Below are 24,657 nucleotides of genomic sequence, written 5' to 3' on the forward strand. Positions count from 1 at the left end.
CTTATCTTTCTGATTGTTAAGCATATACATATGTCTGGAAATATATAAATACGGGGGTTCAATAGCTGAGAAAAAATGTTTATGTTCATTGACCAGCTTGCAAGACATTGAGTGGGAGTGGTAAAAACCACAGCTAAGGTCTGTCGTGAGTTCAGAGGACCCTTCAGCAACTTAAATGTCACGATTCAAAGTCTCCCACAAGGCACTGTGCCTCTGTACAAGCAAACAGGCAGTGTTCATGAAAGAATAAAATCCTTCCTTGCAGTAAGCAGGCTTTGTATCTTGAGGACACAACTTCCTGAGTGCCTGTCCTTCAAATAAGCTTCTAACAGCCACACAACACAGCAACTCATGTTAGAGGACAGAGTAACCGCTAACTCCTGTATTTCTCCTTTGTTTTCACTTCTGCCTCAACTGACAGTGAGTGTTTGACCTTGGTTTCTACTGCAGCCCATGCAGCTCGGGCTGTTGTAATTGCCAGAGCAGACAAGTATCCCTAGTCGTTCTGAAAAGCCTTGTGGCACTATAATTCAAAAACCACCTAAGAGTTCATAACAGGAATGAACAGGCTGAGACATTTTCATCCTCGTTTCCATTGATGATGGGAGTCTTTGTAAGACTCTATTGTTGCATTTCTCCATCTTTTACATTACTGTTAGGTAATCTCTCTATTGCACATCTGTGTTGCTTGCAGGTAACTCATCCTGTTTTTCATGATTCATCTTGGAGTCACTCAAGGGTTGTGTTTTGGAGTTGTAGCCCAAAGGATTTGGGATGCAGGACCTCATGTTTCCCAGCCTTCCCTCTCACCCTGAGGTGTGACCAAGGGCATGTGTAGCTGGTCTCTGGTCCTCAGATGGCACAGAAAGCCCCAGCACGCGCAGGCTCACCCAGAGGTTACTCTGCTAGTATCTGGTGGCTGTTCCAGTGCTGTTACACTTCAGCAACTTCTCCAGCTGGGTTTTTGGCCTACTGTATGTCCTCATCATCCAGGCAGGTCAGAAGTCCTGAAATTCTGCCTTTTTCTCTCTCTCTTTTTTTTTTTTTTTAATAGAATCAGTAAATTTATTCCAGACTTCTTCAGCTTTACTTTTTTCTTTTCCAAAACTGATGAAATCTTCTCCATTGTTTGCAAAGGTATATCTGCTCTAGATCAAGAGTTAAATAAGAAATCAAATTGTGTCTATGATCAGGAATCCAGGTCCAGCAACCATGACTTTGGACACACATGAACTTTTTACCTGTCATCCACAGTCATGCTTTAAAGCTATCTGGAAATCCTGTTATAGAACAGACTGAAAGGGTCCAGCCTTGTGGCTCAGTGAAGGCTGCCCTCAGAACTATGCCAGGTTACTCAAGGCTTTGGACAGTCATGTTTTGAAAACCTTCAGTGTGGAGACTCCACATCCTTTCTGGGCTCCTGTTCCTGTGCTGAGCCATTCTCCTGGAGCAGCAATTCCTCCTTGTATCTAGTCACAATTCCAGTTGCTGCAGCTTCTGAGTTGCCTCTTGCCCTGTCGCTGTGCATTTCAGAGAAGAACCTGGCTCCATCCTCCTTACAAATGCAGCAGTTCGTGGTGGTATGACAAGTTAGGGCAGTCAGGCTGCATGGATCCCTGAAAATACTTAGCAGTGGTTTTAATCCCGAAATCCAGCACACCTGTAGGGCTTTGGTGCAGCTGCCCAGAGCAGCTCGAGGCATTGTGGCAGCAGCAGGTAGTTATTCTGGGCCCTGTTCCTGCAGGGAACTGCGCTGGGATCCCTCCCTCAGCAGCCAGGAGGGAAGGGGAGCACAGACTGCTGCCTGCATGAAATCTTTGGAAAAGAGTTATCAGAGCCTCTGTCTTCAAAGTCCTACTTCTACTAATTGAAACTTCTTTCTAACTGAAACTCCCCACTTGTTTTTTTCCTGCTTTCTAGCAAACCTGACGTTCAGGTTGATACTCTGGAGACCAGAGGTCTTCAGTCTGACTTTGGTCAAGCCTAGCCTGCTTGAGGGAAGCGGGACTGAAACCCCAGGCCACTCACACCATGGAGCATGGCAGCGGCTCTCCATCACTGCTGGCACGAGCACTCTTCAGGCTGGCGAACCATCCCAACCTCGCATAGAAACCGCAGGTCCCAGCCCACCTCACCTTGTCCTATGCGCTGCAAAATCCACCCTGGCCTGCTGGGTGTGAAGCAGTTCGCCTTTCCTTCTTATAGCCCCGACCTCCCTCCACCCCCTCCTCTGCCTGCCTGCTCCCCTGCCACCTCTGGAATCGCTCCCCCCCCCGCCCTTGGTCCCTCCACCCCAGCTGCCCCCCACCCACGCCGTGGGGGACCCGCCATGGGGGTTGTCTGAATTTATACACCAACAAAACCCATGCGCTAGGTGAGCTGGGGACCAAGCAAAGGCCATTCGTAGGAGCCTGGACGGTACCGAGCGGTGACCCTGCTCCCGCTGGGCCCTGCAGCCACTCTGCTGGCTCCCGTGGGAAAACAGAGAGGGGCTTCAGCCACGGTCTTTGTGCGCACCTCCTGATTTTGCAGGCTGATGAGAAACCAGCCTTTGTAATCTGCAGGGTGCAGTCGGAGCGGACGCAGCCGAAGATTAAAGTTTCTCTCTCAGAGGAGATTTTTACAGCACCCGCTTCTGGCAGGGGTGGGTGGCAGCACTGCTGCCTGTCTGCTGCACCCTAAAGTTCAGGGCTTGGCGCTTGTTTGCATTCGCTCTCAGCAACAAGTAAGAGGTGCAGACGAGTTTGCACATTGCACTTGCACTCACACCCTGAGTGCTCTTTTCGGCAGCAAATTTTGTTGTTCATTGACTTCTTGTGTGATCTGCAGCCTTTCTGTCCCCGTAGTGCTCCCGGCTGAAAACTCCTATGCTGTGTGACCCTGAGAGTGGGCACCGCTGGCCTGAGGGCCTGAAGCTGCTTCCCCAGAGCAACCAGCCAGAAGACAGTGTGGTCAGCGGCGGCTCTCACCATCACACCAGACACCACAGAAGACAGCTTGGTGGCTTTTTCCCCTACCGCTGTTCCCTCTGAGCACCATGAGCAGCAAGGTGCGCTTGTACGGACACATGTGGACTCTGTTTCCGCAGGTGCACTCGGGTGGTGGGATCCATCTGCCACAAAGCTGTCATCACAGGAGGTGCCCTTCACTATCAAATTTAGAAGACTTGTACAGGAAAACAGGTAACATTAGAAATAGTTGTTGAATTTTTAATCCTGAGTACAAAGGCTACCCCAGATATTAGGCCTTAGCTCAAAACACAGTGAAGACAAATCAAAAAGCTTTGGACTTTGGAATAGGCAATAAAGACTATGAAGTAATTAAGTATTTGTCTTAGGCTTTTCCCTCTTTCTGGATATGAACCCATACTGGAGTAACACAAAGTGGAAGGGAGCTGCAGAAAGGTGTTCACTCGCATACATAGTGCTTGTATTCAGTATATAGGAGAGCTAAGGTCTGTCATCTCCATATGAGGCATGGCTTTCAAAGTTTCCAAATTTGGGGGTTTTTAAAGCAACCCAACATTTTTTAAAATGTTATTAGCACAAAAACATTCATTTTTCCTAGGTAGCTCAGCCCTGCATGTTGCTGGTGCTCAGTGATGCCTCACTCTGAGCTGCAAGCATGAGGCCACGCAGCCATCCCTGCGGGACCTGGGAGTCAGCAGGTTTGGGGAGCTGCCATTTCTCTGCAGGTGGGGAGGTTGTTTATGTCGAGGAGCTCAGTGTTTTGCTGTCAGGAGGTGGGAAGCACAATGCCTCCCATGTCTTTTCTCTTCCATTCGTGACCCACAGCATGGCAGCCTCATGTCTTTAGGCATCCATTCAGTCTTTTGGCCAGCTTAAAAAAGAGAAAATTCCTTTTCCATTTTCCTTGCAGCCACCACCTCTGGTCCTTCCTCCTTCCCTTGGAAAGATCACTGCTTATGGATACCTTCTGTGTGAAAGAGTATGGGTATTTTTGTTGATGCAATTTTTGTTAACACAAAACCACAATTACATAACTGTAGAAAATATAAAAATGAACACAGAAAAATAAGCTTGTTACATACAGTTACTATAAGAATGTAGCAACTACTATTGGCAAAAGTAACCTACAGATCATTTGGGATGGCGTACCAAAGGTAATCGACTAGCTAAACACTCTGTAGTAAGATCTTGCCTGCATTTGCATAGTTTCTAATTTCTATTTCACTCCATATGCTCCCACCGTTATTAATCAAACTGTGAGCACGACTGAGCCAATGTTTCAAACCAAAACAGTTATTTATGGGTCTCCTATTCATAAAAAATAAAGTATACATTCTAATGTCCAATGCACATTCAGGTTTGTGAAGCATAAGCTATCATTAGGAGCATCACACAGAAATCAAATATAAACAACCTGTTTCACTGTCATAGTAAACACACAACAATCTTCTGTTTCCAGCACACTGATAAAAACTTATAAACGCTGACTTGTATTCAAGCCATTGTTTATACTGACAGAAAAAGTGCAGATAAAACCATGAAAAATTGCTAATGAGAGCTTGACGCTGCGTTATTCATGAAAATAGCAAAATAATAAACTCTCAACAACAAGCACACTATGCTCTCGGAAATGATTAACAGAGGTTTTGGATCATCAAAATTGTATGGGTTCTTTTATTTTAAGTGGATTAATAATCACTTGGACAAAAAGTGCTGGGACAAATGCATGTTTTATTTTTGTTGTTAAAGTTATTTATCATTTCCAAATAGAATCACTGTAAGTTCTTCAGCTCATCATCTGCTGCTGCCTTAATGGACTGCTGAACAAAGGGCAGAATTCAGGAGATCATGAACTGCTTGAGAGAACAATCATCAATTTGTACCCAGTGAGCAGCAGTCACATTTTCTTCTGCAGTTAAGCCTCACCTGCCAGTACACACGCCTTTGCTAGTGACAGTCTGCTCCCTAGACTGTGCTGTCTTTTCCATTGCTTCCTTTGTCTCCTTGGATTTCTCTATCGGTCACTATTTTTTCTCTATTGTATCATTAATTCCTGCCCCTTGAAGCTCCTCAGGTGCCTGGGAGTAAGACAGGAGCCTTGAGATTGTTCGGATTTGTCCCGGTTTGTTAATGAGCAATACCAGAGGTGTCTTTTGGTTTTTGCAGATAGCCAGGAGAAGCCATGTAGGTTTGGGCGGTTAGAAGAGGATCCATCGGCAGCCTGCTGTCAGTCCATTGCAGGGGTCGGTCCCCTGGTCGGGACCCCCCGTGGGGTGCCAGCTGGGCTCATGTCACTTTTACTGTGGTAGTGGGAAACATGTCCCCAGTGCTGTCCCTGCCATGTAACTCACATGGGTCCGTGACGTGCCCAACCTGCAGGCACTTCCCACTGCTTGCGAGGTGCACACCCAGCAGCAAAAGTCTGTACTTGGGGCTATGTAAGGTTAATAAATAGCTATAGCAAACATCCAAATTCATGCAAATGCACTGAACCTGCATTCACTGCCCTTTAAACCTGGGAAAAATTGCAGTGTTGCTTCTGCCTGCAACTTTTTTGCTAGTGCCACAGAGGGTGATCTGCACCCCTTGCACTGGCAGTCTGAGCCCAAAAGTGACTGGGCTCGGTTCCCTCAGGCATTTACTTGTGTTTGGTGTCCTGCTTTTTAGTTCCCCTGCTGTTTAGTGTTAGTTCACATCCTAGGGAGCAGATACCTGCTATCGTCCCTGTGTAGACATCAGCACAGCGGGGCCCCAGACGAGGTACAGCTCTACTGTTTCTATAGGATCCGCTGTATCTACCAGACCTAGCCTAAGGCAAACACACAAAGTGTTTGAGAGGCTAATATCTGCACACCTTATCATACAGTGACAGGTCAGCTAACACAAGCTTCTCTATACAAAACAGCTGTGCAAATGTGGTGGCACAAGGGGAGAAAAGGGATCCTGAGCTAAGCGACAGCATGTGCTTAGAATTTTGAAAATGGCTGCGTAACTTAAATGAGGCAGGAGCTAGCAGCATGCACCAAAATAATGGCTGTGGCACCACTGAGCAGATGCTTAAACGGACGAAATAGATAATGCGCCACTCTACCAGAACAAGAATATTTTTACTCTCACCATTGGAGCAATCACAGCCACCAAGCTGGGAGGAAGGTAATGTGAACAGAGATAGTCACTTCTACCTTTATTGACTCTAAGGAAATTTTAACAGCAAGTATGTTTTAGAAGTAATGCCTCTCTTCTTTCTGAGATGTGCTGAGCACATGCAGCTCTGAATGCTTTCCTGGGAAGCCAGGGATGTTCAGGAGCCACCAGAAACAGGTTAATGACCTTGGAGTGAAAAAAGAGAGAGTTATCACTGAAACCTGAAATCTGACTTACCTGCTAGAAGACAGCATCACCCAAGGTTATTCTGTCTGCTCCTGAGTGTCAAAAGCACAGGAGAAAATGCAATTCTCCCTTTAGCCAGATTAGCTTCCCCTTTTATTTTGATTAATAAATACCTAAATTGAGGACCTAACTATGAAAAAACAGCATCCCCAACTATCCTTCTAAAACATGGAAAAAGCAGCAAAATGCTCTCTGTGAAATACTCCCTCTGCCAGAAGAAAAAGATCATAGCTAGATGTTTCCTGGAACAAGAACAAGTCTTCAAAATATCTTTTTATTGTTTTTAACCTCTATTCTGAGATCTCTGGCAACCCACCTCTTTGCTTTGTAATAATTATGGTATCAGTCCTCATTAATGTACTTTGCACCTAGATTTGTAGATGCTTTATCGCAACTGGGTAAACAGCCCCATTAAACACATTTTACAAACGGGGAAACCGAGCTGGCAGCTAGCAGAGTGCTTGCCTCTAACTCACAGGGCAAATCAATGGCAGAAACTAAACCAAGACACTTTTGTCTGTTTGGCTTCCAAACCCCGGAGTTAATCACTTCATTATTTTCAAAGGTCGCCCACTGATCTCACACTTCAGGAAAGCAGGATGAGTTTCCCCCTGTGGATTTAAACGCATCTTTTCTTATGGAAAAAAATAAAAATAATAACAGGGTATTAGCCAGTACTTCTGTCCAAAATTCCCGTGGATGCTCTTGTTACAGCAAAGAAAAACCCCATGGCATCAGTACTAAACCAAAAATTAAAAGAAAAGCGATATATTCACAGCTCTTGAGAAGCTTAAAGAACACGAAACTAAAACCAGCAGCTGAGACAAATCAACAGCCTATGGTATCGGGGGCGTAAGCCATATTTTTCTGACAGTTTCACAGGAGAGTGTGAGTCAAGGCAACGGCTGCCAGTCATTTTCCGAAGGAGCAGGCATCTTCCCAGAGCTCAGCCACATCACAGAGGTTTAACAGTATCTTCAGGAGACATTTTAGACCAGTGCAAAACAGCACTTTGATTCATTACCTCTCCATGCTGGGGTTAGAAATTGCACGTGCTGAGCTCCATGTGGCCAACAGTTAAAGTAATGGTGGGAATGTTTTAGCCTGAGGAATTAAGGCTTGTAGGAGAATCTGAACTTGAATTTGGTGATTAAAACCAAGCCAGCTTGTTTTGATTTCTGCTTTAACCCTGGGTAACATGACAAGGATACTGGGGTTAGGGCCCATCACTACCATGGTGTAGTCACTTGCTGAACTGGCAAAAACCTTACTGGGCAGTGTTACATATATGTGCGAACTCAGTTCAGTACCATCTCAAGCTCTGTGAAATATCAAGTCAAGATAAAGCCATTCTGCTCTTATCATTTCAGTTTTTCAGTTTGCCTTTGGTATCCAAGGCTTCTCTGGGGGTAACTTCATCTCAGTGGCTGCTTTATTCATCTGGATGCTGATGCCTGCAGCGACTACACAGCTTACACTGCCAAGCTGTTCACAGCGGTCGCTAGAGACTGGCTCCTCAACATCCTACGGCATCAGCCCAAAGTTGTCTCTCTGGGGTGAAAGATGGGGCCCAAGACCCACCTCACTTTCGGTATCAAGTTGAGAGTCATTGCTCTTTAAGAACAAAGGACATATATGGGGATGGGATGGGATGGGATGGGATGGGATGGGATGGGATGGGATGGGATGGGTGAAAGAAGCAAAGTCCAACTGAGACTCACTTTGGTGATAGGTGAGATGCTGTGCTTGATATGGGAAAAAGGGTAGGAAGCCACGGGGAATTTAAAGAAGAAAAGCCTGAAGAACAGATTTCTTTGCAATGTGGGAAGGCTGGCAGTAAGTCATAGTAACAGTAACTATGAAAGACTTGGCTATTTCAGTTCTGCTGACTGCTTTATTATGAACAAGCTGTTAGCACAGTCCATCTTAAGGCTGTAGAAGTACTTCCAATGTATAAAACCCCATCTGAAGGCCAAGAAAGTCACAATGAACCAGCTGAGACTAAAATTTCCTGAGTTGGGGTTGTGCCTCAGGCTAAATTTGTTTGGGAACATTCAGCCAAAAATTTTTTAATACCTTTCTAATAGCTGACATCATTCTTAGAAATCCATTGTTTATCTGACCTTCTCCTAACCCGTTAGAAAAATTTCTGGTGATGTTTTCCTTTCTCAGTTTAATGCTTTGAAGCATTACACGTGAAATTTGGCAGGAGGCAGCTTTCTGTTAGGAAGACACATTGCACCAGCTCTCTAAAACTGTGCTCAAACTTGGCCATGTTACAAGCCCTTGAAAACCCAGTTTGCGTGCGCTTGATAGAGTTCTCAGTTTTTCAGCTAAAATTCCCCAGAGGCGTCTGAACGGAGCAGGTGGTGGTTATTGCCGGCTGCCAGAGGCTGGCAAGGGTGAATGACAAGTGCAAAGCTGGTCTCCTCTGCGCTCCTCCTGTTCCCCTTCCAGCACTGAAATGGTCGGGAGGAGAGGCTGTCCGACTGAAGGCAAAACAGGCAAAAGCTAGATGGTGGGCTGAAAAAAGGAGGTGGAGGAAGGACTAAAAAAGCTGGGGACTGGGTGGGAGAGCATATTTTCTGGGCTCAGAAGAGGCCACTGAGGGGGAAAGGTTTCAGGGGTCTTCACCAGCCCCAGCTCTGCTGTAGCCTGGGAGATGGACAGCAGGGAACAAGAGCAGCAGGCTTTACACAGACCATTTGTGCTGTTCCAAGAGGCTTTGCTTCTCCAGAATGAAACATTGCTGAGGTTTGGATCCATCTAATGGTGTTAGGGGGAAAGCAGTCAGCCTGGTGGGATTTGGATGAAAAATTTCTAAAAGCTCAAGGAAACATTCCTGTTATGTGACCAGTGGTTCCTGGCTGGCTCCAGTATTGAAGCAAAGAAAGAGGGAGAGAAGGAAGAGTGTTTCTTTGGCCATTGAAAGATTTTCACCACACCTCTGCGAAGGATTATGTGATGCTGGATAATTACTAAAACAGCAGTTTTCATGAACAAGCACTAACCTGCGACCTTCATGTCCAGGGTGCCAAACTTGTGATCCTGCAGGAGGATCTGCAGAAGAGCTGCCTGGGAGCTGGGTGCATGTCCTGGACAGCTGTGTGTGGCAGCTTCTAGGCTTTTCCTGTTAGGTACCAACACTTAGAAGGTCACCTGGACTTAACATTTCCATTTTCTCCATTGGTGGCACCTCAGAGGGATGCTGTGAGTACAAAAGACCGTGTGCACTGAACCCATGCAGTCACTGATGACCACTGTGGAAAAGCTCAGCTAAAATACCCTTGTGGGCAGAGTGTGAACAGCAGGTGGCAAAATAGGCTTTGAAGCCAAATATTATAATTAAAACAGGATTAGTAAATGATCATCATCTAGCCTGTGCGCTGAATAAAGGGAGGGTCCTTCAGAAAGGAAAAATAGAATGAGATTGTAATTAAAGATTATCTTAGGGAATATATGGACAAAAAGGCTCAATTAAAATTGTGCATGCAACTCTTGCATTACCTTACTTCTGGATGCTTCATTTTGCAATAATTAATAAGCTTTTTCTTAAAGCTGCCTTTCTGTTTGTATTGCAGGTGATGCCTGCATGCAACTTCCGTAACTTCACTAAGCTCGTCTCTTAATTGACTGTGCACAAAGACATGTACCCAGCACAGCGGGGCTGCAGCTAGCTAAAATTAGTATGTATGGATTTGGAGGTTTCTTTTTTTTTTCTCCTGACTTGAAAAATCACTCAAAATATTACTTTATTGAAAAGAAATGCAAATTAACTTCTTTCATTCTTCAGAAGGATAATTACCCTTTTCTCTTTCTCTCTCAGAGATTTGTTGTCTATTGTTTCTTTACTTGCTTTGAAAACTGTTCTTTGGAAATTACTTAAGCTATAATACTTGCTCCAGTCTTTTGCAGAAATGGCAGGCCATGCTACTAGCCAAAAGTGGAGGAACTGTCTAGTTTGCAGCCTGAAGGGGGTTGTCGTGGTTTAACCCCAGCCAGCAACTAAGCACCACGCAGCCGCTCACTCACTCCCCCCCCATCCAGTGGGATGGGGGAGAAAAATCAGGAAAAGAAGTAAAACTCCTGGGTTGAGATAAGAACGATTTAATAGAACAGAAAAGAAGAGACTAATAATGATAATGATAACACTAATAAAATGACAACAGTAGTAATAAAAGGATTGAAATGTACAAATGATGCGCAGGGCAATTGCTCACCACCCGCCGACCGACACCCAGCCAGTCCCCGAGCGGCGAATCCCTGCCCCCCCCACTTCCCAGTTCCTAAACTAGATGGGACGTCACATGGTATGGAATACACTGTTGGCCAGTTTGGGTCAGGTGCCCTGGCTGGGCATGAGAAGCTGAAAAATCCTTGACTCTAGTCTAAACACTACTGAGCAACAACTGAAAACATCAGTGTTATCAACATTCTTCACACACTGAACTCAAAACATAGCACTGTACCAGCTACTAGGAAGACAGTTAACTACATCCCAGCTGAAACCAGGACAGGGGTAGAGGAAAAGATCATTCACCCAGAGACCTTTTGGAAAGGTGTAAATGGGGGGGGGGCGCATAGTATTTTTTTTTTCTTAAGCTGGTGCATTTCTCAGGTTGCAGCTTTGTTGCCTTATGTCAAGGCTGAGCTACAGGAAGAAGAGCAGCTGGAGAATTACTTGTCTGATGGCCTCCCAGAGCAATGTTAATTAAAAGTAAAGCCACTTCCTGAATTCCAGTCAACCATCCTTCTTACAACCTTGAGGTGAGTGATGGGAGTCCGACAGCCTTTGGCTCTAGCCAAGATAAGGAAACCAGAAAGAACCCAGGTGGATATTTTTCAGCTGAAGTTCATAAAGGTGGAGCTCAAAATAAATTGAAACAGGCAGGGTAACATCCTTACCAGTGGAGTGATCAGGAAATGTCCACTGATGTTCTTGGGACAACATTTCCCATCTTTTCACTTGTCATCTGAATGCATGGGTCATGAAAATCAGTGTGAGAGGAACCCCTTGATCACCTTTTAACATTCAGCCATCTCCTCCTCAAGACTGTCCACTGAGGACAGGACTGTCGTGGCTTTGTCTCCTAAGATCTCGCAGTAGAGCCGTTCGAAATGTGGTGAGTACTCAAAAGCCAGCAAACTCCCAGACTACTCTGCAAACATACTTCAGCTCTTGTTCGCTCTCCCAGGCTGTACTTGCTAAGAGTGCTCTCTGTCCCGTCATCCAGGATGTTAATATGTTAAACTTTATCAGCCCTGGTATGGATATCTAGGGGACATCACTAATGATCAGCCACCAGCTAGACTCTCTACCGCTGATCCCAACTCTTTGAGCCCCACAGTCTGAACAATCATCCACCCACTTCATCATCTACCTTGCCAGTTTGTATCTCATTGATTTAGCTACAAGGATACTGTGGGAGATGGTGTAAAAGGCTTTGCCAAAGTCAATGTAATAAATTACATGCACTGCTCTCATGCTTTGAGGAAGCTGCCCTTGAAGAACAACCAGCTCTTCTTTGCTCTCCAGCACAGATCCCTTTGGGATCCTGCCAAACAGACCCCTGAACAAGGTGAAATCTGCTTTCATGAATGCAAGAGCAGTAATGCTATTTGTCCTGCTGACTTCTTGTAGGATTTAATATTTCATGGTCTCATGGTTGCTGCAGACAAACTTATCCTTGACCACCATTGGTCCTGGACCAATTCTTCCTTTTTTGTGAATAGCTAACCCAGCAGAGCATCTCCCCTAGTTGTCTCATTGATCACCTGTGTCAAGAAATTGTCTTCAGCACACTCCAGAAACCACCTGGATTGTGTCTGACCATATAGCCATTCCAGTTAAAGCACACCCATGAGTCCTAAGGCCTATGACTGTGTGAGATGGCTCCATTGACTTGCTCTCCTTGATCAGCTAGTCTGTAGTGAGTACCTAGCACAACACTGCCTGTGTTGCTTTGCCCTATTCTCCCTGCCCACAAGCACTTGACTGGCTCATCGCCGATCCCATGGCAAATCTCTGGGCACTCCTCTGCATAAAGCACCACCCCTCCTCACCCTTTCCAGCCTGTCTTTCCTGAAGAGCTTATGTCCATCTGTGACAGCTCTCCAGTCACGTGAACTACCCCGCCATGTCTCTGTAATCCAAAAGAAATCATAATTCTGCAGTTGTATGGGGGCTGGTAATTCGCCCTGTTGTTTCCCATGCTGCCTATGTTTCTTTACAGATACTTGAGATGAACCCTGAGTCACGATGCTTTCACAAGGGACATGCAAGGTCATGCTGTAGCAACTTCAGTGAGGGGACCTCTGCACACATGATGAGCGTTTAGGTGCCCCCCTGGGCAAGGGGCATTTTGAGGCCCTGGCTGCACACCAGACCTGACTGCAGAGTCTTTGCAGGTACATCACTTTGCAGTCTGAGCTCTCCATCACTGTTGCAGCAATTGCTCCATTAGGAGCTTTTCTCTGATCACGCTGAGATCACAGATCAAACCGTGATGGGTTTACTGCTTCTTTTTAGCTAGACTAACTGTCATAAGAGCGAGCTTTATTGATCTCCGATGGCAGAGATGCCAGGAGCACATAGCTGTGCTGCTTTAGGAAATACTTTGACTATCTCCATAACTGTGTTTGCATTACTGCTGCCCCAAAGGCTGGAAATTCAAGGCTCCTTGCAATATATGTGCTTTCTCCCTCATATCTGAGCTGTATTCTACAAAAATCAAGGTCATCATGCTGACTACCATTTGGAACTGGGTAAAGATTGTTATTCCCAGAAACATAAATGATTTTTAAAGTCTCAGGACACCACTTTAGGCTAATTTCTGTGACGAAGTGCTTTCTATAAGGGAAAACTTGACCTAACCTGAGCTTTCTCAATGGAACAAATCCTCAGCCCTGCAAACAGAAACCTCGATGATCTGCGTTTAGGAGCTGCTTCTTCCTTGACTTGTCTGTACAAACAAGGCGGTGACACAGATTTAAACAAACTCTTTCAAAATTGCCCCATGAGAATGCAGCAAGACTAGATTGCTTGTTGTGAACTGTGATCCCACCTCAGCTGTGGGAGAGGACACCCGAACACCTGGACCTCACCCAGCCCTGCCCCATGGAGGGCACCTCTGCAGGAGCTGCCAGCAGCAGCAGGGACAAAGCGGCCTCTGGTTTTGCAGAAGGAGGAGGAAGAGGAGGGATGACCTCCATCACCACTCCCCCAAGGCTGAGCTGAGCAGAGGAGGAGCTTCAGCTTTGAGCCAAGTCCCACATTCAGAGGCCAGCAACTGCAGAGAGAGAGGAGCAGGGAGACAGAAAAAGGGAGTGTGGGAAAGAGGAGAAAGCAAGGAGAAGAGGGCAGCTCCTGGGGAAGGAAGGGAGAGGGAAGGAGAGGGGAAGGAAGGAGAGGGGAGGGAGGGAGAGGGAAGGGAAAGGAAAAGAAAGAGAAGGGAGAAGAGAAGAGAAGAGAAGAGAAGAGAAGAGAAGAGAAGAGAAGAGAAGAGGAAGAAGGCAAAAGGAGGCAGAAACAGTCTTGGGTCAAAAGAGGAAGACCAAGGAGTAAACAGGCTACAAAATGGCATTGCTCCTGTGGCTGGGGTCCCAGCTGTCATCCTGCTGGAGCAACATCTCTGTACTGGGAGTTTTTCTTACAGTCTTTACTTTACTTCTTGACTTCATGAAGCGCAGGAAGAAGTGGAGCCATTACCCGCCAGGCCCAGTATCGCTGCCGTTCATTGGGACCATGCTGTATGTTGACTTCCGCAACCCACACCTCTCCTTCAACCAGGTGAGTGCTGGCCCCCGCGACGAAGTGCCCCTCACACAACCGTGGACCCAGGAGGCGTGGGGACACCCTGGCATGATCTGCCCTTGCACAAAGCTGAAGGGCAATGCCCTCTCCAAAGTCCAGGACGAAGCAAGTCACTGCCTAAGGACACTGACCTGGCCCAGAAAGATAAATAGATAATCACACACCAATACTCGCCAGCCTCCATCTCCTGATCTATGCGTGAGCTCAGTGGGAGATGCTGTTGTGCCCCCAGTGACAGATGATGCTTGGTCTGCTGTAGAGCTGGCCACCAACTTAACACGTGGGCAGGTGTGGGGGCAAGGGAACGGGGAAATGTGTAAACAAGGGAAGACAAGCAAATGTCTGTGGCCTGGGAATGTGGCTGCAGGAATGGCAGACTTGCCTGTGAGTTACTTAAGCACGCCTACAGGCATGTGACAGTTTCAGCTAAAGAGATCAGCTTGCAGGATTTGCCCCAGCAGCAATGCCCAAAATCTCGACGGCGTTCCTATTCAAAGTCAGGGCTTAGCTTTTCTCGAAGGAAAAGCACAGCACAGCTTGCAGCAGATAAACCACGGGGGGGTTGTGCTTCAGTTTGCAAACTCGAAAGACCTTTTCTCTAGGATGGCACTGTTCAGCTGTCTGTCCAAAATCTACCAAATGGAGAAACTAAATATAGCATTTGTATTATTTGCTTGAATGTAGTCCAAAAGATTACCATTTTCAAATCACATCATGTCAGGGTCATGCTAACCACAATCTTGACCAGTAATCACTTTTAATGAAGTATTCTAGTGCCAGTGAAGTGCTAATTCCCTTTCCAACCCCACTGCAAATACAGTCTTAAGTACTTCAGTTCCCTGCATTGCTACAGTGCAGAAATGAAGACACTTAGCTTTTTAACAAAAAAAAAAAAAAAAAAGACAGAAAAAAGAAAACAGAGCACAGTCTGTGGGGCATTGCTACTATTGCACTGTCTTCCAACAACATGGTCCTGAGCGCTTTGTTCAGTGTTACTGACTAGCAGGGGAGCTTCGACCTGCCTTCCCAGGAGTCTTATGTCCAGTCAAAGGGTTCATCTACCTGGAGGAGACTTAGCTCCATGGCAAGCTCCCATGGTGAGTGTATGGCTGACAGGCTTACCTGCGCAGCCAACCTGCTGTCAGCGTTATGTCTCTTATAGAGCACAACAGATGTAGGGTGTGTGCCAGTTACCAGTCTTACTAGATGTGTACGCTCCTTTTAGGGAGAAAGTTGACCTGAAATTCCAGTGTGGAATTGCCTCTTCCAACTGTGTTTCTGGGAGCCGGGCTCTGAGTAGATCTTCAGGAACAAATGCATGCTAAAAAAAAAATTACATATGACCTTATCATCAATATTTCCTTCTAGCAGAAGTAGACTAACTCAAAACTTGCCTAGTCTTTCAAATCAAAATAAATACAAGTATTAGGAAGTAATTCATTGTTGAGCATGCAGCCTTTGAAATCCTAAAAAAGGTCCTTGACCTTGTGTTGTCAGACAAAACCCAAACTACTTGCGCAATGGTCATGGCAACAGTTTGGCCAGGATAAGTGTACTCTAAATCTTTCCACTCACAGAGCATTGATCCCTGCTTCAGCTGCTGTTTGGCACCACTCTGAGCTGTTGTACTGCAAAGACAAAGGTCAAAGATCAGCTGAAGGTCTCCTAATACAACCACCTCAAAAAAAATCACTAAATAATAAAGGCCCTAAGGAAGGATATGGTGGTATTTTTGATGTTACTTTCAGCTCATTTTCAGGGATGTACTTTTTTTTTTAATCTTGGCAGCTTCACAAGAAGTTTGGAAACATCTTCAATCTCCAGAACTGCTGGAGCAACCTGGTAGTACTGAATGGGTATAAAACAGTGAAGGAAGCCCTGGTCCACAGATCGGAGGACTTTGCTGACCGACCATACTTCCCAGTATATGAACATCTGGGCTACGGAAATAAATCTGAAGGCAAGTCCCTTGGAAATGGACATTCCTCACTGGCACTAGCACAAGGAGGACTGGGTAAATGGTGGCTAGAGGGAAGATCTTCTCAGTAGGGTGCCACCTTCTCATGTCCCTCTGGTCAATCTCCTTGTATGTCTGCCACCCTTTGGTGGTGACAAAATCAGATTTGATGAAAAGGGGACTCCCCTTAGTGGTTGTAGTACAGCTGCAGGTGCTAGTACACACCTTTTCAGTAGTGTTAGGATTCCATCAGTGGTACAACTTTCCTGCCAGCGTTGGGAGCTGGTAGCTCCTGACACCCAGTGATTAGTCCTTATGCTTACACGCTATGTGCGTGTCGTTGTCATCACAAAAAAAATGGTAACTTTCTTCCAAGACAGAGTATTATCCAGCATCCAGCCCACACCTCTCATCCTCAGCTCCTGTGTGGTGGCACAAGCTGCTACCCAGGCCACACAAGCTAAGGGTGCAATGCTGAATGGTTTGGTGGGGGGGGTCACTCCTTTATCCTTAGCAGCACTTGTTGCTCTCATTGAAGCCTCCCTCCACCTTCGTAGCCATGCACATGCATCAGAAGGTGCAGTAATCTGTTTTTAGAATTGCTGTATGAACAAGCTCTACAAGATCAGACTCTTTCATCTATCCACACAGACCTGTACCTCCAAACTCACATTTGTTATTCTCTAGCAAACTTTGCTTGATGTACGGGTCAGAGCTCCCGACATTTCTTGCTCATCCACAATTCCAGGGATTGTTATGGCAAGATACGGGCACGTCTGGAAGGAGCTAAGGAAATTCACGCTCTCTACCTTGAGGAACTTTGGGATGGGAAAGAAATCCCTGGAGGAGCGAGTGACAGAGGAAGTGGGATTTCTGTGCTCTGCAGTCAATTCTGAAGGAGGTTTGTCACATCCAGAAGGATGGGGAAATCATAGAAAAAGGCAATACAGTGATGCAAAGAGAGAAGTAATACTAGATCCACTCTCCTTCGCATGCAGTGCTCTCTTCCTAAGCAAATGCAGTGTTTCTGGTCTGTATGCATTAGTAACCCTGCTGTACCTTGAAGCCACTTCTGCTTTACACAGTAGCCCCACTGTAACACTAATTGCTTTGAAACAGGAAACAAATAGGAAATAAATAGAAATAAAGAGGTAAAGTATAATTATTCCCAGAGCTGGGTAACTCTTACCTTTAGGAAGTTTAGTGGAACATACTGATACTATCACATGCAATAGAAGTGCAGCTGAGAGTTTTCACACAACATCGCCTGTCATCTAGACACAAAGCAAAGAAAGTGTTATCTATCTGTCACATTACAGAACAAGCCTGCAATTCAGCTTTGCTCTGGAGTTTTCTCCTTTAAACAAGGATCAACCAAATAGTAGTAGGAGATGAGAAGATCTTCACTTCCTAGGATGATGCATTTGTACTTTGAGTGGTTTGGGGGCTTTTTCTCTTGAAGGCATCAAGGAGGCATTTGTGTATTCTCGTTGCTGACAGCTGAGGTCCAACAGCTTGGTGTTGCTTAGCTTCATTGCTTGGTCTCCATTTCCATTTTTAGGTTGTCCTTTCGATTTAAGTTTTCTCGTAAATAATGCAGTCTGCAACGTGATCTGCACCACCATCTATGGAGAGCGTTTTGACTACGGTGATGCAACATTCAAGAAGCTGTTACATTTGTTTGAAAACTCCCTGAATGAAGAAGCTGGCTTCCTGCCTCAGGTAAACCAAGACCTTAATATGTTCTGTAAGAAGCTGCCCCCTGTTGCTTGAGAGCATTGTGTTTTCATTATTTTTCTTTTTTTTGCATCACACAGTATCTTCTCTCTCTCTCTCTCTCTTTTTCTCTGGTTCTGACATCCCAGCTTCTTAACGAGGTGCCCATTTTGTTGCACATCCCTGGAGTGCCACAGAAAGTCTTTCGAGGGCAAAAGGCGTTCATGGACTTCATAGACGTGCTCATAGATAAGCACATGGAGACGTGGAACCCTGCTCACATCCGAGATTTCACTGATGCGTTTTTAAAAGAAATGGAGAAGGTAGGGTGACACCAGGAGAACCTCAGGGTCTGGGGGCAATTCCTCTGCCTGTTTAAGCTTATTGACAGAGGCTGACTTTCCTCATAAAGCTGTATAAAACCTCTTACTAATCTCCTACTTTTTCATTCCATGTTCTATCTTGAGAAGAAAGGTGTTCAACTTCTTCATGCTGTAACCTCCTTTATTGTCTTAAGAGACCATATTATCTGCTGATGTTCTTGTACCCATTTTCTACCTTCACGTTCCCCTCAGAATCTAGCAACTCCCTTCTTTCCAGCCTACGTCATTCTGAAGGCATTTAAAAGGCAGTGATTGAGAATTCACTAGTATTTCTAAGTTTGTGCCAGGGGACGAGTCAACATGCAAGTTCCATTGTATGTCAGTGCCTTAATGTCTGATGTCTCAAAATCAGTTACAAAACTGCAGCAACAGACTGGCTTTTTGCATCATTGCCCAGGCTGTTGCTTGTCTTTAAACCAAGTTATGACTTGGAAAGACGGCATCTCCTTCAGGATGCGTGTCTTCGAATTGCTTGCTAAGAACTAGTTCCCTACAGATCAGATGAAGGCCTAAATCTGAACCTCACTGAAATTAAAAGGAGTCTTTCCTTTGATTCAGTCAGGCATGAAGTCAGTATCAAATCAAAAGTACTTGCGTCAGCCCATCCGTCCACCATATGTTTCTGCACATGGATTCACTAAATTACAAGTGCCAGATGAGCAATAGTAGCAAATTCTGCCTGCGAATTGCTTCTGCCATCTGAGTCCTTAGGCTGGACTGCTGCTCTGCATAATGAACCCTGCTGTGCTGCGGGCACTGGGCACCTCCAGTCCACGCGTTAGCTCCCCAAACTCACATGGGCAGAGCAACATGACCTACATTACTCTGCACTGAGCAGTACTATTTGGGGGTGGATGTGAGCCTGACCATGTTGCCACCTGTCACATCTCTCTTCTGTTCACTAAGGTCCCCTGATAAGCCAGTCTGATAAATCCCTCTACTGGGTTAACTTTGGTCAGGTCAGCCCCATAGCTGCCTTGCCAGAGATCTTTTATTGGAATAACAGTTGAGCCTTAAATGCCTTATTAATTGCTATCCATATTACAACAGCATCAAAATATACAGAATAACTTAACAGAAGCTAGTCCCTAGGAAAGGAAAGTATAAAGAGGATTAGAAAAGACAAGCAGATGAACTCATGCAGAGAGCTTGTCATATCTCATATGCTAACAAATTTGAGCTCAATTAGCATTTGGATGAGAGACCAGTTTTGCTGAAATTGGTGTTGCAGGCTTAATAGGCAGCAATGATACCCTGATCTTTTTTTTTTTGATTGTAAGAAAACAGCAGGGCAGAAGCAGTGAGAATCTGTAATGCATAGCTATAGATAACGCCCCTCAAAATACTGTTAATTTTGCATTTGCCACATCAATGCAGCCTCCTCTCTACTGCGTGGGTTTTATGATCTGATCAAACCTGAATAACTGTGTTCCACCTCCTCTGGGGGAGGACGTTATGGCAAGTGACAGGGGCCTGCTGTCTGTTTGAGAGCACAAGGCATTCACTTCTGTCCTGAAGGCAGGTGTAGCCTTCATCTCTCAGGATACAGGAGGTGACTGATGACCTTCAAATACAGAGGTAACAGGGTTACTGAAGTACATCAGTCATATACATACTGTTGCCTGTGTTGTGCTCTACTTTCCCAATGAACTTCTTGGTCAGCAAAAATGGATCTAGTGCTTCTCAGTACTTCTCTGAAACAATGGTCTTCTCACCCAGCAAGTACCCCAGCTCCAACCACCCACTTGTGTGCTCTCCACAGGGTAAGGTGGCTGAAGAGAATGGTTTCAGCTATTACAACCTTCGTCTGGTGACCGCAGACTTGTTTGCAGCTGGTTCTGAGACTACCTCCACCACTCTCCGGTGGGCATTTCTGTACATGCTTCTCCACCCAGAAATACAGAGTAAGTCAGAAGATGGGCAGAGGTGTGGCATTTCCCTTCAATCCTCATTTTTCTGTGACAAGACTGAACATCTTCTCTCCATGGTTTGGGGATTTTGCAATGAGGAGCAGCTTTGGTGATTGTTCATCTAGCAGAAACCAGTAGAAACACTTTCCAAACATAGCTGTTCTGGCAGTGACCAGTGGCAGGGGGGAAGCCCTGACAAAAAGACTGGAGTTGGAAGGGCAAGTTCACTCTCGCCTTCATTTTGAAGGCTACCTGGGGACTTTCACTGGCCAGCGCACCCTCTTTGCAGTATTTGGAATAGATGCTAGTCTGTTTTAATTCTCTAATGCTGCATGCCCAGGTACCCTTTCAGCTGCACAGAGGAGGGGTAAGGTAGCATGTCGAGTGACAAGACCTTTATTAAAGACACTATGCACAAAGAATAGTTATACAGATGGCTCTGAGCAACTGAAAACAAATGCATTCCCCTCTAGTTTCTGTTCCTTTCTCTAATTGCTTGTCCTGCTCTCACCCAGCATCTATAATCTCACGCTGCCAGCCTTCCTACAGCTTGTACCAGCCCCTTCTGTTTATCTAAGGGCACTCTAATTCCTTAGCTGTGCTGCTTTCAGGTAAGGTCCAAGCAGAGATTGATAAGGTGATTGGCAGAGAGAGATCACCCACCATGAAGGACCAAGCAAGCATGCCCTACACCAATGCTGTGATCCATGAAGTACAACGCTATGGGGATGTCGTTCCTGTTGGACTACCTCACATGACATACCGGGACACCAAGTTGCAAGGCTTCTTCATTCCCAAGGTGACTGCGACCAGATAGGCAATGTGGTATCCTCTCCCTGTGCAGATGCCAGGCATGGGGTGTGGGTGACCCCATCCAACTCTGCAGCATTGCACATCCAACCCCAAATTAGTCACTGGCAAGTGCTGAAGTAGGACTTGAAATGCTAAATCTGGGCAGATGGTCACATTTGTGCTCTAGGCTTGCGCTGGTTGTGTGGGAACCCAACTGCAGTGGCACCTCAGTGCAAAGGTTTGCTTTCCTCTTGAGGAGCTGTGACATTCACTGCCTGTGTTGGAAGGAGAAAGTAACAGAGCCTAACAGACTTTCTGGAGGCACATGACACCAGCTTACTGGCTTTCCTAAGATGGTAGTAATTAAAACTCTAATCTCTGAAGCTATTCAAATGCCACTGGCATTCAGTCCACTGCCATTGTGACAGGCAGCTGCCCTGGCAGCACTGGTAGCAATGCAAGCCTGGGATGGCTTGTTTTTGTTTTTTTTTTTTTTTTGCCTTGCGATATCTCCTCTAGCTTAGAACATTGACATGTGAAACAGGAAAGCTTTGCAATTTCCCATGGCCCCTGTGAAAGCTGGGCTTTGAAGTCTGTCAGTCAACTGCTTTACTCCAGCTATAAAACAAGTCCAGGAGGAGCTGAGAAGCAGAGGCTGTTTCCACTGTGTAACTAAGAAATTGGCATTTGCATGCAATAGCCTCTGTAAGGATACAAACTGCCAAAGTTCAGATGCTTCAGAGCACAGAGCAGGCACCATATGTCATTGCAAAAGTGCCCTGCTTTACCTCTGTTTTCAATAAGATACAGAAGGTGAGATCGGTGCCTTACTCTGAAGCACTGAACGATGGTTGCTACTAGATGGGAGACATGGACCAAAGGGGGACCAGCACCAATCCTTTGTGCCAAGATAATGCTGCTATTCTCACCTAAATTGTTTCCTCTTGTGGAGGAGTGCAGGGGACGACAATCATCACCAACTTGTCTTCCGTGCTGAAGGATGAGGCAGTCTGGGAGAAGCCAAACAAGTTTTACCCCGAACACTTCCTGGATGCAAACGGGCAGTTTGTGAAACCAGAGGCCTTCCTGCCTTTCTCAGCAGGTAAATCTGAGGGGAGGATCCAGCTGCAAGTCAGAGGCACAGCAGGAGGGCTGATCTCCTCCTCCCATGTGGTTTAATGTCCTCTTTCATGGACTCTTCCTACTCCCTCTCTTGCAGGTCGCCGTGCCTGCCTGGGGGAACAGCTGGCCAAGATGGAGCTCTTTATTTTCTTTACCACTCTCCTGCAGAAATTCACCTTTGTGCTCCCTGAGGACCAGCCCAGGCCACGGGAGGATGGTCGCTTTGCCCTCACGAGCTCCCCACACCCGTACCTGGTGCGAGCTGTCCCAAGATAAGTGCGCGCTGCTCTCCTTTCACTCACAGACCACCACCAACGCAAACTCTGTCAGAAAAGTTGCAGGTCTAGGCAGGATCATGCCGGGTTCCACTCAAGACCTCTCAAGTCTGTGCAGATGTCCCCAGCTGTGTAAAGTAAGGATCTGGCCCAATATACAGTTTAGCTTAATTGCAGTCCTGTATCTTGAATCAGATAGCCGTAGCAAGTTACGAATGACAATCAAGTTTGCAAGTACATATTTGCCTAATCAGCCAGCTCTGCTGTACTTGGGGCTCTCTTCAGTTGCAGCAGCAGTTCACTGAGCACACAGCTACTGAAAGAATTATTAGTCCTGAATTAGATTACTGAAATACAAGGGTATCCTGGGTAAAAGGCAACTCTGGGGTCTTGCCAATTCTAGGAGAAAAAAAAACTGGGAAAAATCTATAAGGTACTCCTGGCCCACTCTCTTCCTCGTTAGCCCCACTGCATACCCAGCCATGCTCTGCCTCCCATGCAGTGCCATCCCACAGCAGTGTGTGCCTCTGCCTGGTGCCCAGGGGACTCCAGCTCTGGCTTGGTTCCTGAAAAGATCAATCCAGGGCCAGTCAGCTGATTTGGCATGTGCTGCTGGTGGGCAGGGCAAAGGCTTCAGCTCCAACAACAAAGTGACGTTTAAACGCAGTTTCAGAGCAGCGCTCCTGAAAAAATCTTACCCAATACCTACATATCCCCTTCATTCCTTCCTGTTTATTGCATACTCCTGTCTATTGCACATATATTGCATTGCCTTCATTTATAGCCCCAAAGACAGTAAGTTTTAATCCTGACAACCCTTCTATCACAGTATGCCTCCAGTAGGAATAAATACCAAGGGGTACATAACTAATCTGTATGGTGTTCCAGCCACAGAAGCAGGTCATTTGTGAAATACAGAAGTTCCTATAAATACATTTCAAGAGAAATCCTGGTGTTTAGGTTTACCACCTCCTCTAATTAGGCCTTGAAAACTGCTTTTTTTCGGCATTACATAAAGTCAGCTCTTGGGCAGGTTTGGAACTCAAAAAGGCAGGGAGTTAACAGTGTTTGAAACAGTACAGCTGTAGATTCCAGAGCTACCTTTCTCCTTCTTCCTGCAATATTCCTGACATCATTTTGCAAGGTGTTAAGGTATGTTGATGTTTAGATTAGTAGTAGTTAACCATGTGGCTGAAAAGACTATAGCATAAAGGAGCTTCTAGGCATAAGCGCAACTAAAACAAAAATCTGTGAAACTACGTGCATGTGTGTGCACACATTCCTATCTACCTTTCCAATAGTAATTTTAGAAGCTATGAAAGCTATTGAATGATGCGAATACTTCATAATACCGTTGTTAAGATTTTTCCTTCAGCAGGAAATGCACATTTATGCTTTTAATCTACAAAATAATCTGAAAGACTAAAAGTGATCTGAAAAGTCTTCTTTCTCGCCTCTCCTCTTCGTGGTTGTCTCACAGTCCCCCTACACGCTTGCCTCAGCTAGTCACTTGACATTTCTCTCCTTACAGCCAGCACCCCATCCGTTTCTTTCAAGATCCTTTCCGTGTTCCTTTTCTGTTTGGTTCAGCAACACTTGAGCTGAACACGCTTGGGTTTATAGTTACCAGCACAGACCTAAGTGTTTTTACAGCGAAGGTTTCAGTGAACTGAACTTCAAACAGAAGGCATTCCAGCACTCACATACTTGGACAAGAAGTGCGGGTATAGCCAGAGAAGGGACCGGCTTTCTCAGCGTGCGAGAAAGCACTGAAAGTCAAGCGGCGTGTGCGAGCATCGGCTGCTGTGCCGGTCTGGAGGCACCTGGAGGCGAAAGGCAGCCAACGGATCACTGCGAAACACAGACCTAGCGCCGGCGCTCGGGCAGGGGACAGCAACTCCTCCGAGACAGAAATGGCCGCCAAGGCCAACCGGCCCGTGTCGGGCTGGGGGCAGGCGCTGCCGCAGCACGGGCAGGAGCGGGGGGCTGCCGTGGGAAGCGCCCTGCACCCGCCGCCCGGGGCCCCGCACCCGCCGCCCGGGGCCCCGCACCCGCCGGTGCCGGCGCGGCGGCACGACGGGGCCTCAGCGGGGAGCGGCGGCGGCTGCTGCGCCCGCCCCGCTTGCGAGGAGGCTGCCGTGTGGCCGCGGCACCTCCACGGCCACGTCGCGGTGAGCCGTGCGAGGCTAAACCCGCCCCGCCCCGCCTTACCGCCGCTCTCCCGGCCCCGCCGGGCAGTGCAGAGCTCCGTCGCCCCGGGAGGCGGGGCACCCCATGACCCTGCCCACCCGCTCTGCTCCTCCGCTCGCGGTCGGCGGTGATTGGCGTTT

General features: G+C 46.4%; 1 protein-coding gene across 2 annotated transcripts; it reads left to right on the top strand.

The window, feature by feature from the left end:
• The first annotated feature begins 13,787 nt into the window (after nucleotides 1-13,787).
• On the top strand, nucleotides 13,788-23,772 carry LOC104311000 (cytochrome P450 2D6). Of its 2 annotated transcripts, XM_009923619.2 has the most exons (9): nucleotides 13,790-14,148; nucleotides 15,961-16,132; nucleotides 16,878-17,030; nucleotides 17,691-17,851; nucleotides 17,995-18,168; nucleotides 19,991-20,132; nucleotides 20,750-20,937; nucleotides 21,891-22,032; nucleotides 22,150-23,772. In XM_009923619.2, exons 1-9 carry the CDS (start codon nucleotides 13,936-13,938, stop codon nucleotides 22,326-22,328), a joined length of 1,524 nt encoding a protein of 507 aa, XP_009921921.1. In that variant the 5' UTR covers nucleotides 13,790-13,935; the 3' UTR covers nucleotides 22,329-23,772. The 2 variants fall into 2 exon arrangements, with proteins under 2 accessions (XP_069663181.1, XP_009921921.1); XM_069807080.1 differs by lacking the exon at nucleotides 16,878-17,030 and having other exon boundaries at nucleotides 13,788-14,148.
• The last annotated feature ends 885 nt before the right edge of the window (nucleotides 23,773-24,657 follow it).

This window comes from Haliaeetus albicilla, chromosome 19, assembly GCF_947461875.1.
Source record: "Haliaeetus albicilla chromosome 19, bHalAlb1.1, whole genome shotgun sequence".
NCBI lineage: Eukaryota > Metazoa > Chordata > Aves > Accipitriformes > Accipitridae > Haliaeetus > Haliaeetus albicilla.